The following is a 15793-nucleotide window of genomic DNA, read 5'->3' as shown; positions in this document are numbered from 1 at the left end:
CACGATGAATGTACTAACTAAGCCTTAAGCCATTTTGATTCTAATCCCCATACGCTCGTGGACTTACTAAACAGTATACTTACATATAAATGTAGCGGATATAATCAAGTAAACACCTATTGAAATATACAAATAATTTTAGCAAAAAATGTCACATCACGCAATATAGGCTTAATGATGTCATTTTGGAAAGCCTAAATAATTTTAAGGTATATCCTATTCTTAAATTGATTCTATTGTACATTTTCCAGTTGGTATATCTTCCTCCCCGTGTCGAAATTGTTCAAGACTTTTTAAACAACTTTATTTTAAATAAGATCTTTCAGTCTCTGTTTGGGGCTGTTTTTAGCCATCTGAAGATAGTATCCTAAAACAGCTGTGTGCTTTATTTTGCGCCTTTTTTGCAATTGAAATGTTTTTTACAATTGCATTTTAAATTACTGTCGGTCACTGCCTTTACCAACACAAATTTTCAACTTTACTATCTTGCTTTTTGAATTAAGTACTTTAATTCATTAAAGGGGTAAGTGAAGCCATATTTTCAATCAACCTGCCGCTGTACATAAAGTTCTTGATCGCATCTCGACCGAAATCAATCACTAGTTCGATCATTACATTTCAAAACCAGTAGTCCCACGCTTGTTGCTCTAATTCTATATTTCTAGGGCTTTAGAAAGCCTGCTTTTTAGCTAATTGCTATCTATTAAGGTTTATGTAACACTGCACCCACATGTGGCGACACACCCGTCCAACAAACATTTCAAAATTCACCAACATCGAAGCTATTTGTTTCACTCGATTGTATATAGATAAAAGTAAATGTATATATAGATATCTTTGGATATATATATTTTTTTAAACATAGGACAACAAGGCTGTCTGCTCACACCTCACAGAGATATGAGAACGAAGACTCTATTGTATTATCTAACGTTCCCTCTTTGTAAATTGGAATGCATAACAATTTCACGAGTAATATAGGTACATATAAAGAGTATTATATAGTATAGTACAGGAAGTATTTATGGTATGGTATGGTATAACTACTTTAGGGTATAGTTAAAGCATAAGGTGACGTTAACGTTAATGGTAGGCAGCGACTTGGCTCTGCCCCTGGCATTGCTGAAGTCCATGGGCGACGGTAACCACTCACCATCAGGTGGGCCGTATGCTCGTCTGCCTACGAAGGCAATAAAAAAAAATTAATAGCGAAACAGAATACAATTGTGAAATATTTATTTTCTCTCTAGTTTATAACATTGGATCCATTGAGAATATATACTTTAAGGAATAATTGGAGATGTCCTGTCATCTTTTTTAAATCATACCACCGGACCACTGCAGCACAGCTCCCAGATACTACATGGAACCACTGCATCAATCCACACTCTACAATGCCTTTCCAAGCGTAGTTTTTGGAATTTCTTTCTTAGAAAAAACAACAAGATTTTTATTAATACGAAACTCTTAGACATTTCCAGGACAAGACTAGATTTGATAATGTTAAGTTAATGTTCTAGACAACAGCGATATTTTTTTTTTACTGCTTAGATGGGTGGACGAGCTCACAGCCCACCTGGTGTTAAGTGACACGAGCCCTTAGACGCAAAAATATAATTTGCGTAATTACTGGTGGTAGGACCTCTTGTGAGTCCGCACGGGTAGGTACCACCGCCCCGCCTATTTCTGCCGTGAAGCAGTAATGCGTTTCGGTTTGAAGGGTGGGGCAGCCGTTGTGACTATACTGAGAACTTAGAACTGTATCTCAAGGTGGGCTGTGAGTTCGTCCACCCATTTAAGCAATAAAAAAAGTCCTACGACCAGTAAAATATATTGTTGTATTATATAATAATTTACTGAAGTAAATGAATGAAAAGATGAAACGGTGGTCGACCTCGTACTGATAAAGTAGCTGCAGTAACGCTGAAATTAATTTTTAAGCAATTCAGTGCTATTTATTATACTTATTCACTCTGATAACAAAATCATTAGACTGTTTAATGGATATTGGCATGTTTTAATCGATTTTTACTTGATTTGAATTATCTTTAAGTTTCTGTTTAAAAAATATCGATGACGTATCAAATAAATAATAAGATACTTTTTTATGAAATGAAAAATACGTGATTCTATGGCCAGCACTAGTGATAGTTTCCACTTGAGAACTCACTCTGAGGCTTGAACAAAATTCAGGTGTGACATAATGTTGTACAGATCATTTTAGTATTACAACGCCATCCAATTAGTGCAATCGCTATCGATCCTCTAAAAAGTATATAGTAAAATAAATCTTCAGTAATTATACTGTGTGTGAGCTATACTTTATCGTAGTCAACATTTAGTCTAAGTTTATTCAGAACGTACTTGAGACAAGTTTTTACTTTGCATCGGTTTAATAAATTGACCGAAAACAATGAAGTGCATATGAAGAGACCTACACTCAGCATTGGATGGACGCAGGTTGAAAAAGAAAGACATAATACACACTTTATTTTGCAAAATTTTACTACAATTCAGAAGGTAAGATACCATAGCATATGTAACAGAATTCATACCTAAATGTTTAAATGATTTATTTTCCAATGATCCGGTTCTAACTCCACGTGCCGTTCCCATGAAACGATGTAAAATGATCAAATGAGTGGATAAATTGGCGTGCCAATTTTTTCTTTCGCACTTCAAATAACTTATATGGTTGCATTGGTATTTATCAAGATATGAAAACACGTTTCGTGTCAAGACTTTTTGCCAATATTCAACACGAGAAAACTGGTCTTTCAATGAAAACAGTAAAAAAAATTTAAATGAAATTTTTATTATAATATATAATATATCCCCTATAATCCCCACCAAATAGTTGACAAAAACTTAGTAATCATTTTGATCATTTGTTTCATCTAGTATTTACTGAGTCTGACGTTGAATGTGTACGAATGTTTAAATTAAATCATATTATACCTTCAACTTAGTTTCATAGCTATCTACTTAATTACAAAGTCAATATCATGCAAACGATAGGACACTAAGGTAATCATTCCATAAGTAGTGATAATACTCGTTTGCAGATTAGCCTCACATCCTGCCACATAGCTAACATTTAAATGTCGCTTAAAATTTCAATAATATGAGACTTAGTTGATTAAAATCTATATAGTCTTCAAACTGAGTTTTTTTCTGAATCTTGTTATGACCTACGTACCCGCGGCTAATAACGTATGATAATGCCTTGCCTTGATAATGTTTAATTTTTATTTGAATCCTTTTCTCTTAACTTAAAAAAACCTATTAGACAGATTGCCATCAAATCTAACTCAGCGAATATCAAGTAATTTAGGTTTGGTCTAAAGGTCGATCAATTGCCTAAGGCTTACTATATGACTATATCATACTAACTGCGTTAATATAACATGATTCTATTTTTTTTATTGCCAGCTGTTTCAAACTAACGTGGAGTCCACCTGTCGGAAAATGGCCCATAAATATCAAATATAAAGCAATATAAAGGAAACTATCTATTATGGGAATTTGTTATTCTTCTTAATCCTCTTTTGAACAGGAACATGTCAATGTCATATACAATATTTGTTCTACAGTACGAATAAAACAATCATAACGAAAAATGAATCATGCCACGGATACTTTTAGAGCGCGGGTTGTTTTATAGCTACTAACTCAATTCCTATTGAAATTAAAGAATAACCAATTTATCAGCTACATATTATGCTAAAGTTGTGATAATAGTGTTGTGGTTTTGCTGTATGTTATTTTCTTTCTTGTTTTCAGATAATTTCAATACCCCGGTGGTATAAAATAGCTACTTCACTTCTCTACAGAACCGTAGAGCCAGCGAGGCATTCAACGATAATAGATGGTTTGGATGGATGGATTGGAAAAATAATTAACATCTCAATAAATTTAATAAAAACAGCGCTACTTTTGTTTCCTAACTAGCCTTAAAAGGCTATTTCAGCTTCTTCTTGACGTGTAGCTGAGCTCACGGGGCTCTAACCGGGAGTGATGCTAGCACTGACCCTAGCAAGAGCAGTGCTTCGCAGAATCTACCACCGGATCGGAATCGCGACCCACTGAGAAGATCCGGCGAGAAACTCAGTGAGCTGTGTTTATGAGTTAATTCGCTCGTCGAGGCCTTCGTCGCAAGCGACGGGTTCGACGGGGATGGTGACCAGTGGTTGTGGTACCTAAAAGCACCGTTAATGGATCAGGAGGATCCGTAATGACGTGTTTTGGGCGACGTCGACTATTTACCATTCGGTCTACAGGATCGGGTATGACAGCGCTCATTGTTTACTTGTAACCAGCATCCCGAGTCGGAACCGAATTTACGAGAGACGTTTATTTTTACGAAATAAATTTCATTAAAATTTTGCTCCAATGATAAATTTAATAATATTATTTATTACTACGATTGAAATGATTGCTTCGAATTTCAAACAAGCCTAAAGACCACCTTGACTGACAGAAACAACAAATCTCCGCACGTCGATCGCAGTCTTCACCTCAAAAAACGCTATTAAAACGGCGTGAATAAAAATAGACGTTCACATAAACCGCGGTGACTGTAACTGAGATCAAAGATCACGCCGTGAATTCAGGACTGTGCGTAGTGCAGACAAAACTCGACCCATTTCGCGATTCAATGTAATTTTAACTGACTTGCCAAATCACCCCATAAAACAGATATGAAAGTTTCTGATTGTTCCGAAGATCGTTCTTGTATTAAATTAAGCTTGAAATTTAATTTAAAATCTGTTTTTTCTCATTTGACAATATTTATTAAGCAATTTAATGAGTTCTTCATTATTATTAACAGACAAAAAAAAACAATTGTTCTAGAAAGTATTCAAAAGCTAAATAAGCTTGTAGTTGCCAAACTTCTATCAAACTGCAGTCAACACAAAACCGTCTAGACGGAAAACTTAATTAATAAGGATGTCGTAGTTTGGCAGTTTTACAATTGTATTATAATAAATTTACCATTGCTAATTTAATAAATGCAATTACAGACATAATTGGCGACCAAAAACTCGTTTTCCTAGGCAACTATATCCGAGTTAAATCCATACACCATAGCTGCACGCAGTACTGCATTATCCGAATACAATAAATTTAAAATTATATTTATTGCCCTGCAACACTTGAATTTATATGAATGCAGAGTCGATTGATATGATGCACATTGCAGACAACGATCAACCTAAAATGCAGACCCGTAAATTCTCCAAATCATTTTAAATTTACTGTATGATACTAATTTATGTGTGATGAAGTCAGAAGCTCTTATATCAGAAGCTTTTCCTGTTTATATCATTAAATATGAAGAGCTAGCAACCTCTATATAGTAGTACTAAATATAATATTACTAATATAATAATACTGTACTAAATACATCACACATTTGATTTATCTGTCCATGGTAATAGTATCCTATGTGTTTATTGCCAACGTATTGAGACGTGCATGTGGCCCTTAATCCTGAGTGGTTACATGAGTAATTCCAGTGTGTACAACTAGGAAACTGAAGATGTGCATTTCCAGATATCAATTTGGCCACGTATAATCCGGAATTGGAATGAGCTCCCCTCCGCGATGTTTCTCGAGCGCTATGACATGTCCTTCTTGCAGGCTTGTGGAGAGAATTAAACCGTAGGCAGTGGCTTCGCTCTGTCCATGGCCTGACGTCCATGTGCGACGGTAACCACTCACCATCAGGTGGGCCTTAAGCTCATCTGCCTACAAAGGCAATAAAAAATAAATAAATAAAAATTCCGAAAATTCGACCTGTCGATTTAATTAACAGGATGAATGCAAAAGTTTGATTGTTTTTTATTACGCTTTCACATCTTAAACACTCAAGAGATCGTCATGATATTTTGCATACTTGATGTCAGAGTGTACAAAACTTGACATAGGGAAAATAAAAAAGGGACCATTCCCGGGGGATTCTCGAGTCTTAAAAATTAATAATTTAAATGCTTGTTTCCTAATCGACCATTATAATTATGTATAAATAACAACAGATAAGTTAGGATGGTATACGGGAGGATATACAAAACTTAAAATAAAATATATGTGCAGAAAGGAAATTAAGAGAGTGAAAATAACGTGTGTAATCCGTGGTAGAACTTTCCTGGCAAGAGCAAAACTTTGTCGTCGACGTCGTCGACTCACCGTCAGGTGGGCCGTATGCTCGTCTGCCTACACGGGCAATAAAAATAAATGAAAAATAAAACATGCCCATGAGCCCGCGTCGCTTATGTAGTGATTCCTATGGGCACCGCAGGTCTGACATCAGTTTTGGAGTTTCTTAGAACTGTTTAATAAATGTTAAGATTAGATACATTGGTGGATGTTAACATAATTGAAAGGTACGAGGTACATCCAAGTATAATCTTAAAAAAGTTTATTTTTGCCGAAAACAGGCAGCCGAACAGCTGGTTAGCAGTTAACACTGAAAACCATCCAATGGAGCTAGCATAACCTCTCGAAGTTTAGATAATACATAGGTATGCAAAAAAGGGAACATTAAAAAATAAGCCCTATATTGATTTGATTTGTTTCTATTTTATTATAATTATAACTAAATATGTTTGTATGTATGTAGCAAATCTAGTTATTAGAAGTAAATATTTTAAAAATATAACACTAAATGGAACATTTAAATATAAAATATCAACGGTTAAGTTTAAGACGTAGAAACATAATATTATTATTACAATAAAGCTCACTTGCGACAAATATGAAATAATTATGTGTTTGTTTAGCTTTCTGGTTGGCTGCTAGAGATCTAAAAGTTTAATTTATATTAAAATAAATGAAAACTATTATTTGTTTATATCACGACGACTCACAGGATTATTACGAAAACTGTAAAGTATTTGAAACGTCAAAAACAATATAATGACAATAAGAACACGAGATGTTTGAGATTGTTTACTTTTGCGTTTTAATTATCTCTACGACTCGCGAAAACTGGAGATGATCTGATATTAAAATATTGAATCTGGTACGCAGATATCCGAGAGCAAAGTTCCGAGAGATGCAGTCATAAAATGAACGATCGGAAATTCTCAAAATGATGGTACAAACATCCGCTTTTAAATTATAAACTGCAACGGCGCAAGAGGCGGCTCTTCTTCCCGAATACCTGAAACTCACAATTTGGTTGATCGCGGTCCGGTGTGCGCCCGCGCCCGCCCGTCGTTATGCCCGAAAGTGCGTTTATTTATTTATTTTTATCGACAACCTGATCTCCGCGCTCCTCACCTTAGTTCCAATATAGACACCGAGAGGACACCACTACTTATCACCGGTTGACACAGCAGCTAATGCGTTCATTGTACATTACCAAACCTATTCCTCCACATGGATTTCGGTTGCCACGACAAGGACTCAGGGGAAGTGGAGTGCTACTTCGAAATACGTAAATACTTTTTGCATAAACGCTAACGACGGTGATTTATGGCTTTCTCATTGTTACCGAACACCGCACTCTAATTGATATTTTTAGTTAGAATCAGTGTAGTTTTTGGGTCGTGTAAACAGCTGGACTCCTGACAGTAAGTTAGTCTGTATGTCAGCGCATTCTGCGCTTGTTGGCCGAGTAATACGCTGTTGTAGGCATTTTAAATTACATTCCGTTGTATATAAATAACAAAATAATAACGTAGCATACGGCGGGCACGTAAAATGCGCAGGGAAGTAAGAACAGTAAGCACTAGGCGTGACAACGTACCTAGTCGTGAGTAAAACGAAAAAAAATAATTTAGACAGTTTTTTTTACGTGTCATTGCGGCTCTAATATTATACGTTTCGATATTTTAGATTGCGATACGGGTACTTCTTGCGCTATCACGATACAAATGCGTAAGTAGCTTGAAAAATCCGAGTGTGAGTGAGTGCCATCTTATAAGAAAGCCTATTTATTGTTGTGCGCTTACATATTATTATTTTCAAATTAACCTAATTTTGTAAAAAAATACGTTCGTAATCACTGTCTGTAATACTAGTTTGTTTAAATTAATCCAACTCTACTGTGAGTCAAATTGAAATATATATTTTTTACGTAATTAATCGTGGGAATACTAAAGGGAATTCAGTTTATTTTTTCTGTGACAGCGAACCCAGAAGCCGTTGGATGTGTAGAACGATTTGCAACTTTACTGTCGTATCTACTTGTCATCATCACCTTCCCTTTTTCGTTATTTGAATGTTTTAAGGTACGTAATACAATTTACCTTTCAATAGCTTTAGTCTATTAAATAGATTTGCGAAATTACGCATAATTATATTTTAATTACTTCAGATATATCCTTACTATTAGAAAGTCCTCATTGAAACATTCCATCTCATTAATTCATCTCAAAGTGAATAATGAATCTGCTTTCATCTATTTATTTCTTTAAGATAGCACAAAAATATGCTCCATAATATATTAAATACCACTTTTTGATTACCTACCTGCCGAAACGTTCGAATACTACGATTCAAATTATTGTAATCCGAAAATATGAAAGATTATACTGTTATCTATCTTAATATATATAAATCTCGTGTCACAATGTTTGTCCTCAATGGACTCCTAAACCACTTAACCGATTATAATAAAATTCGCACACCATGTGCAGTTCGATCCAACTTGAGAGATAGGATGGTTTTTATTTCGATGAATGGTCGCAATATTTATTAATTAACAATAAAATGATTTCTTATGTTGATTTTTGTTATTAATTGTAAGTTTCATAAGTCTAAAACAGATGGCGCCTTAAATCAGTTTTTACAAACAATTGTTATACTGTGACTTTAATATCTCATAGATGGCGCTGTGCTAAAAATACCAACGTTTCACATAAACTACAATTTAATGGCATAAGCACCACGTGTTTCTGAGGCTAAAGTATAAGTGAAATTTATTTCGTAGTAAACGCAATACAGTGAAATCCAATTGTTCTTACGTTGTCAATTTTTGGTATTAGCATAGGCGGCCGCGAGTTATTTAGAAACAAAAACCTAAGCCACAGCCACAGCAACGTGTGGCCGGGTCCGCTAGTACTAATATATAAATCTACAGTGGTTTTTACGGATGTTCCGTTATAACTACTGAACCATGCATCCGATTTACTTGAAACTTGGTATCCATGTAGAAAATACATTACTTAATGGATAGGCTAATTAATATTTATATGAGTGTTGGACTCTCTAAACCAGTTGCGAGGGCGTTATTGATGAGAATCTTTGTGGGGGTGAGAAACAATAATGTTAAATTTAAATGCCCAGCGAAGCGGACGGGTACAGCTAATACTTTATAATATTCTATGCAATTATTTTTATATGTTATTTTTTAATGCTATCTTCTACAATCAGGTTGTGCAAGAATTTGAAAGAGCTGTAATCTTCAGACTAGGCAGATTAAGGAAAGGCGGCGCGAGAGGCCCAGGACTATTCTTTGTTCTTCCCTGCATAGATACTTATAGAAAAGTAGATCTACGAACGGTTTCGTTTGACGTACCACCACAAGAGGTAAGTAAAGAACGGTTCAAGAACAATTTAATATCAAAGTAAAATTATTATAAATTTGTACATTTATTTGAGTTAAAAATATGTACATATGTACACGCTACGCCTATCCAAATCATTTGAGACTTTATGAGGTGATACATAACAAGTAAAGAATTGTGATCAGGTACCTTCAAATTAAGACAAATAATAGGCAAGTCGTTTCAAAAATAATGCTATTGATAGTTTTGACAAAAAATTTTTTTTTTTTTATTGCTTAGATGTGTGGACGAGCTCACAGCCCACCTGGTGTTAAGTGGTTACTGGAGCCCATAGACATATACAGCGTAAATGCGCCACAGACCTTGAGATATAAGTTCTAAGGTCTCAGTATAGTTACAACGGCTGCCCCACCCTTCCAACCGAAACGCATTACTGCTTCACGGCAGAAATCAGAAATAGGCGGGGCGGTGGTACCTACCCGTGCGGACTCCCAAGAGTTCCTACCACCAGTAATTACGCAAATTATAATTTTGCGGGTCTGATTTTTATTACACGATGTTATTCCTTCACCGTGGAAATCAATCGTGAACATTTGTTAAGTACGTATTTCATTAGAAAAATTGGTACCCGCCTGTGGGATTCGAACACCGGTGCATCGCTAGATACGAATGCACCGGACGTCTTATCCTTTAGGCCACGACGACTTTACCAATTAGTTTCATCAGTGCTTAATGTTACTTGGTAGTATGTACTTATTAAATTTAGATATCGATCGGCCCTCTCCAACATTCGCAACAATGCGAGCGCTGTAAAACAGAGTCGATCTTCTCTCATCATTAACTCGTATTCCTGTTTCATAAAATATGTTGTTATGAAGCTGGACGTGTTTGTATACGTTTTAATAATTTTTATTTCTGAGAGCAGATGTATAGAAATATTTACACCGCGTGTGAAAATAAACCGACACCACTGTCTCGTTTTTCATTTCCCTCTTCTTTTTTTTTTGTTTCCTAGCGAAAATAAATTCTGAAAAAATTTGCCGGTAAAACTGAAATATTAAAACAACTCTTACAAAATTTCATTTATATTCGGACAGAATAATGTTTGTTGGATCACTGATATTTTTTTAGCTACCTATTGCTAGTATAGTATCCTCGAGGGGTTTTGCCAGCTTCACCGGACGTGTAGGCGAGTTCACGGGGTTCAGCCTAGAGACTTTCCTGTCTATTCATTCAATTGTATCAACTTTTTTTCGCATAGACGGATTAAGGCTAACGACATTCCCGACCACTTGGTATTAAGTAGTTACCGAAGTCCATAGACATAAATTATAACAGCTGTTCTAACCCCTTCAAAGTGGAATGCATTACTGCTTCGCGGCAGAAAGAGGCAGAATGGTGCCTACCCGCGCAGGCTAACAATACGTCTCACCAGAAATTGCGCGAATTATATTTTTTGTTAAACGATGATTCAAACGTGTAATTTAATTATAGTGTAATAACTATTGAAAGCTTGGAACAAGGCTGTAACGAACTGAATGAGTAAAAGATATAAAAATAATCATTATTAGGTCGGCGGGCGCGCGCACAATCGATTCACAAGTAACTATTGTTTTACACGTTGTTAAACTTTGATTGATAGTTTACGGCCACATCAATTAATCGTTAGCCATCTGAATTACGAACAAACGGGTCAACAGCTTTTAATACCAATGACGCACATGAAAATGAAACAAATAGAATTCGTAACAACGAAGGAAAAGCACATGACGCTGTAGATTACAGTTCCTGGTGACAGATATGTAGGAAGAATCGTGAAAATTTTGAAAAATTAATTATGTGCCGTATGTATTAATGCAAACTATAATTTTTGTTTTTTCGTGCTAAATTATCTTTCTCAAGAACGTATACATCATTACTTTTAGAAACAATTCATTTCACGTTGGCCTTCTACTGAAACAATGTGCTTTATTTAGATTCATACTCTGAATCGATCATAGATAATTAATTATTTTATCAGCTCATATGTAAATACTTGTTCAATATCATAACCTGGGCTCTAGGTTTATTTTAATATGTCAAATGTTCGACGGCTGCGAACAGACGGCAAGCAGATACGACCTCGGGCCGGCTAGCTTTAGGGCTGTCACCATGTTCTCTAATGAAATGAATAAAATAGATGAAATTAGCAAAATAAGATAGTATAGTTACGCTGTCTGGTTAAATTTATACCATTTTCACGTTGTAATTAAACCAAATTGAATTTATAAGCCCATCTAGTGCTAAATGTTTGACGCAAACGGTTAATGATATGTAGGTAGTTAGCAGAACTCATCATAAGACATCAACGTAAATGAAGCTACCCCCACCTTATGTATGAAGTCAATATATAATTTTTACTATATCACAACTGTCCTACCATTCGATGCAGAACTAGAACTACTTTTACTAAAGGAAATTGATAACATGGAGATAAATGTTAAACCATCATATACCAGGCTCGTAGAATCGTTACGAAAATAAAATATTAAGTCTTTTGATGACCCTACCAAATTCACAGACGAAACTTTAACGATCACAGACAATAAAATTAACAGTGATTATATTCTTTTGTTACATTTTTCAACTAGTTAGGCTTTGAAATATTTCTTTTGATTATTTCACACTTGCTTATATCAATTAATTAAATAAGATAAGTTGCGCAACTTTTTTTCTTACAAAGTAATATTATATTAGGAAACTTCAAAACTTTGACCAGTAACTGTTAAAGATTTTAAAATAATAAGTAAAGAGAGAAAGAGAGCGTGAGAGCTTCTCCTAAAGTCCGCGAAATGTTCATAAATTTGAGTAAATAATGATGTTATAGCGCAATAGACTAGCAGGTACATCTCGTCGCAGTGCTGGGGAGAGACCTCTCCTTGCGGGCTGTCGTCGTATGTTAGAGGATCAGAGCTCGTAGGAGGCCATGGCCAGGTTTTTTAACCTGGTAATGGAATCCCGTAAGGCTGAGGAGCGCGAAAGGGAGTGGGATCCCTCTTCAGCACCTCAGCGCAGAAGGCGGGGTGGGCGGCGCGGTCGTGAAGCTCCCGCTCAGCCCCCGTTGGGACTGTCGGGTGGCGGGTGCGGGGGCGCCTGGTACTTGACTGTCGGTCCGGTGGTGGGGCGGTGCAAGGTGGCTCCTGTGCGCCGCCCACGGTGTGTCTCCCGAGACGTCGTCCTTCGGGATTTTCCCGGAGATGAAATCCTGTCTTATCATCAGGACGGGTACCGGCGAAGGCGGACTTTCGACGCGCACTGAGGTACCGTAGGTCTGGTGTAGCCGGTGTGGTGGAGCTCGATAGGGCTTAATCGGTAGTTGGTTATGCGGGGCGAGCACTTCACGCGCCTTTTTCAAGGCGTAGTTTCCTGCGAGGAATTCGGGGAGGTGGAGGACCTTGGCCTTCCTCGTCTCCCTCTTCCTCTCGGGAGGCGCCGGAGTCCGACATAACCCGGTTCGTTACCCCCCTCGACCGGGTAACCGTAAACGGATTCCCCAGCGTTAAAAAAAAAAGTACATTTAGGTATTATATATTTCTGACGCGAAACATTCTTGTGTTCTGGTTTCAATGGGGGGAAACACTTTATATATTACCATAGAGACATCAAACACATTTTTAAAGGCGATCGTCTGCCCATCCAAAGCAAAAAAAAAACGCTAAATGTACCTATACTCAGATTTATTATTATTATAAAAAAATTGTATCACATTTTTTATTACAACACAGTGTAGTTAAATCGAAAGGCGCATTACTATACAGATATACTATAGATAGACAAATAATGAAATATAATGTCAAGTAAAAATTTTTAACTCCTCTTTTTATTCTTATTTATGCCCTATGAAACTAGTTTAACAATATATTACAATTATGTTAGCTAACACAAATTAGACTGCTGGCTACACAAACTAGACAACTGCTCAAAACAATTAGATCAAGAAAAGGTTATCTTGTGTTAAATGAATCTGAAATATGCCGTTCCCACGGCATTTGAACTTGTCTAATGGCATCTAAAGCTAGACACGAAGTTAAGGTCAACGTTTATCTTAGCCACCTAAAACTTGAGTCTAGTTGTAAAAACGCTGCAGTGTGTTGTTTTTCGACAAAATGTATGTTAGAAACATTTAATAATAATAAATAATATGTCTTTATCTTTTTCGTCACTCTGTATAATATATCTGTTCTCTGTTTGGAAAGAACTTACTATGTAATCCAAACAATTTATATAAATCATACCATTTATTTTAATGTATGCAGTACAAGCAATCGATGCTAGCTAAAAATCAATCAACCGTAACTGTTTAATTCTTATTATAATAATATAAGAACACCGAAATTTTGTTCAATTACCTTTGCTTCTTTTTTTCTTACTGCAGGTACTAACGCGAGATTCCGTGACAGTGGCAGTGGACGCTGTAGTGTATTACCGAATCAAAGAACCCTTAAATGCAGTGGTGAGAGTTGCAGACTATAGGTAATTAAATGAATACTATCTGGGATACTTTTACCGATAGCCTATTCCTTGTTATGACTTAAGAATACTTTTGGTATATTTCAGCGCGTCTACAAGACTCTTGGCCGCTACAACTTTAAGGAATGTTCTTGGAATGAGGGATTTAGCGCAACTCCTCTCTGATAGGGAAGCAATCAGTCACATGATGCAAGCTAGCCTAGATGAAGCCACGGAGCCTTGGGGTGTCGAAGTAGAAAGAGTTGAAATGTAAGCACTAAAATAGCAGTAAATTTACAATTAAAAAAATCTCTACTTTGAAGCATTGGACATTACAAAACTTGTTTAACAAATGTTGCACAGAACTATCGCGAATTTACACAAGAAGATGATTGTGTCGTGATGTTACATTCATTTTCAGGGAAACGATTACAGATAGATAGTTTTTACATAACTCTTATTTCAGTAAAGATGTTCGACTGCCCGTGCAGCTACAGAAGGCCATGGCAGCAGAAGCTGAGGCGGATCGTGAAGCAAGAGCGAAAATCATTGCCGCCGAAGGAGAAATTAAAGCATCAAAAGCATTGAAGGAAGCATCACTTGTCATGATCGACAATCCTATGGCCTTACAGGTACGAAAATTGTGTGTCGTTAGTTTTATTTCGCAATTATAATAGTTTCGTTACGGATTTGTTTGATGCAAGACTGAGAAACCAGCCCGGCCCGTTTCTATTGGAAGTTAAATCCTTTGCTTTGCTTCATGGAATAACCATTAATCAGTATCTAGTTTACTAAGTATATTATCGTGTGATATCCCAGATTTTAATGAACCCTTAATGTTTAGTAATATTACGTTTTTATTATTATAGCTACGCTACCTGCAGTCTTTGAGCTCTATATCAGCTGAGAAGAATTCCACGATAATCTTCCCATTCCCTATGGATTTCTTGAAAGCATTTTTGGGAGGAGCCGGACCAAGCACAACGCACCAACCAAGCGTACAAATGACACAATCGTTACCAATATAGTTTCATTAGTTTACAAATTCTGTATCAATTCTAGTCAATCTAATTTAATAAAATAAATTCGTTTCCCAACCATTCCCGTTCATTTTTGTTACGTAATTATCAAATATGACCGTGTTACATAATTTTTTACCGAAGTCCCTGTGCATATTTGTTAGCTCAATTTATCTTGCTTTATACTTAATATTGTTAATCTAATGATGACGCTTCTAGGTTTTAATATTGCTTGAATTTGTAGATTTCGATACCACTAAAAGATTGCCGAAAGCACAAAAATGTTTTGGATCAATACACATCAGTTGGTTTCCTAATTAATTACCATCCGTCATAAAGCAATCCATCGGCCAAAATCGTAGTAATTGCTGTAGATATTTTTTATGGGTGGACGAGCTCACAGCCCACCTGGTGTTAAGTGGTTACTGGAGCCCATAGACATCCACAACGTAAATGCGCCACCCACCTTGAGATATAAGTTCTAAGGTCTCAGGTATAGTCACAACGGCTGCCCCACCCTTCAAACCGAAACGCATTACTGCTTCACGGCGGAAATAGGTAGGATGGTTTTACCCACCCGCGCGGACTCACAAGAGGTCCTACCAAGATTAATCTAGACCTTCAAACATTACACTCACTGAGAACATATTAAGCATTTTAGAATATATACCAAGCACATCTCATCTCCTAAAATCATTATCACCTTACACCTAAGTGAACTATAACTTGTTATATTTCTAGATTATTTGTCTAAAATGTTTACAGAGTTCC

At 36.3% G+C, this 15793-nt stretch overlaps 1 protein-coding gene across 3 annotated transcripts; it reads left to right on the top strand.

Annotated features, from left to right (window-relative positions):
* The first annotated feature begins 6877 nt into the window (after window positions 1-6877).
* Window positions 6878-15106, top strand: LOC114243099 (band 7 protein AGAP004871). 3 transcript variants are annotated; one of them, XM_028174469.2, is made up of 8 exons: window positions 6878-7441; window positions 7843-7884; window positions 8137-8237; window positions 9382-9537; window positions 13930-14027; window positions 14112-14273; window positions 14470-14635; window positions 14873-15106. In XM_028174469.2, the coding sequence occupies exons 1-8, from the start codon at window positions 7384-7386 to the stop codon at window positions 15029-15031; spliced, it is 942 nt and encodes a 313-aa protein (XP_028030270.1). In that variant the 5' UTR covers window positions 6878-7383; the 3' UTR covers window positions 15032-15106. The 3 variants fall into 3 exon arrangements, with proteins under 3 accessions (XP_028030270.1, XP_028030271.1, XP_089593114.1); XM_028174470.2 differs by having other exon boundaries at window positions 6879-7759; XM_089736988.1 differs by lacking the exon at window positions 7843-7884 and having other exon boundaries at window positions 6880-7441.
* Window positions 15107-15793: the final 687 nt, after the last annotated feature.

Source organism: Bombyx mandarina, chromosome 22 (assembly GCF_030267445.1).
Source record: "Bombyx mandarina strain Sakado chromosome 22, ASM3026744v2".
Lineage (NCBI taxonomy): Eukaryota > Metazoa > Arthropoda > Insecta > Lepidoptera > Bombycidae > Bombyx > Bombyx mandarina.
Note: the sequence above shows the minus strand (reverse complement) of the source record. Positions and strands in the feature narration are given on the sequence as shown.

What these genes read in the sequence shown, in the direction of transcription:
- LOC114243099 (XM_028174469.2), top strand. Translation starts at nt 7,384, where the DNA reads ATGGATTTCGGTTGCCACGACAAGGACTCAGGGGAAGTGGAGTGCTAC. An exon ending in CGCTATCACGATACAAATGC is followed by an intron (nt 7,885 to 8,136) that starts GTAAGTAGCTTG and finishes TTTCTGTGACAG; the next exon opens with CGAACCCAGAAGCCGTTGGA. An exon ending in GAAGTAGAAAGAGTTGAAAT is followed by an intron (nt 14,274 to 14,469) that starts GTAAGCACTAAA and finishes CTCTTATTTCAG; the next exon opens with TAAAGATGTTCGACTGCCCG.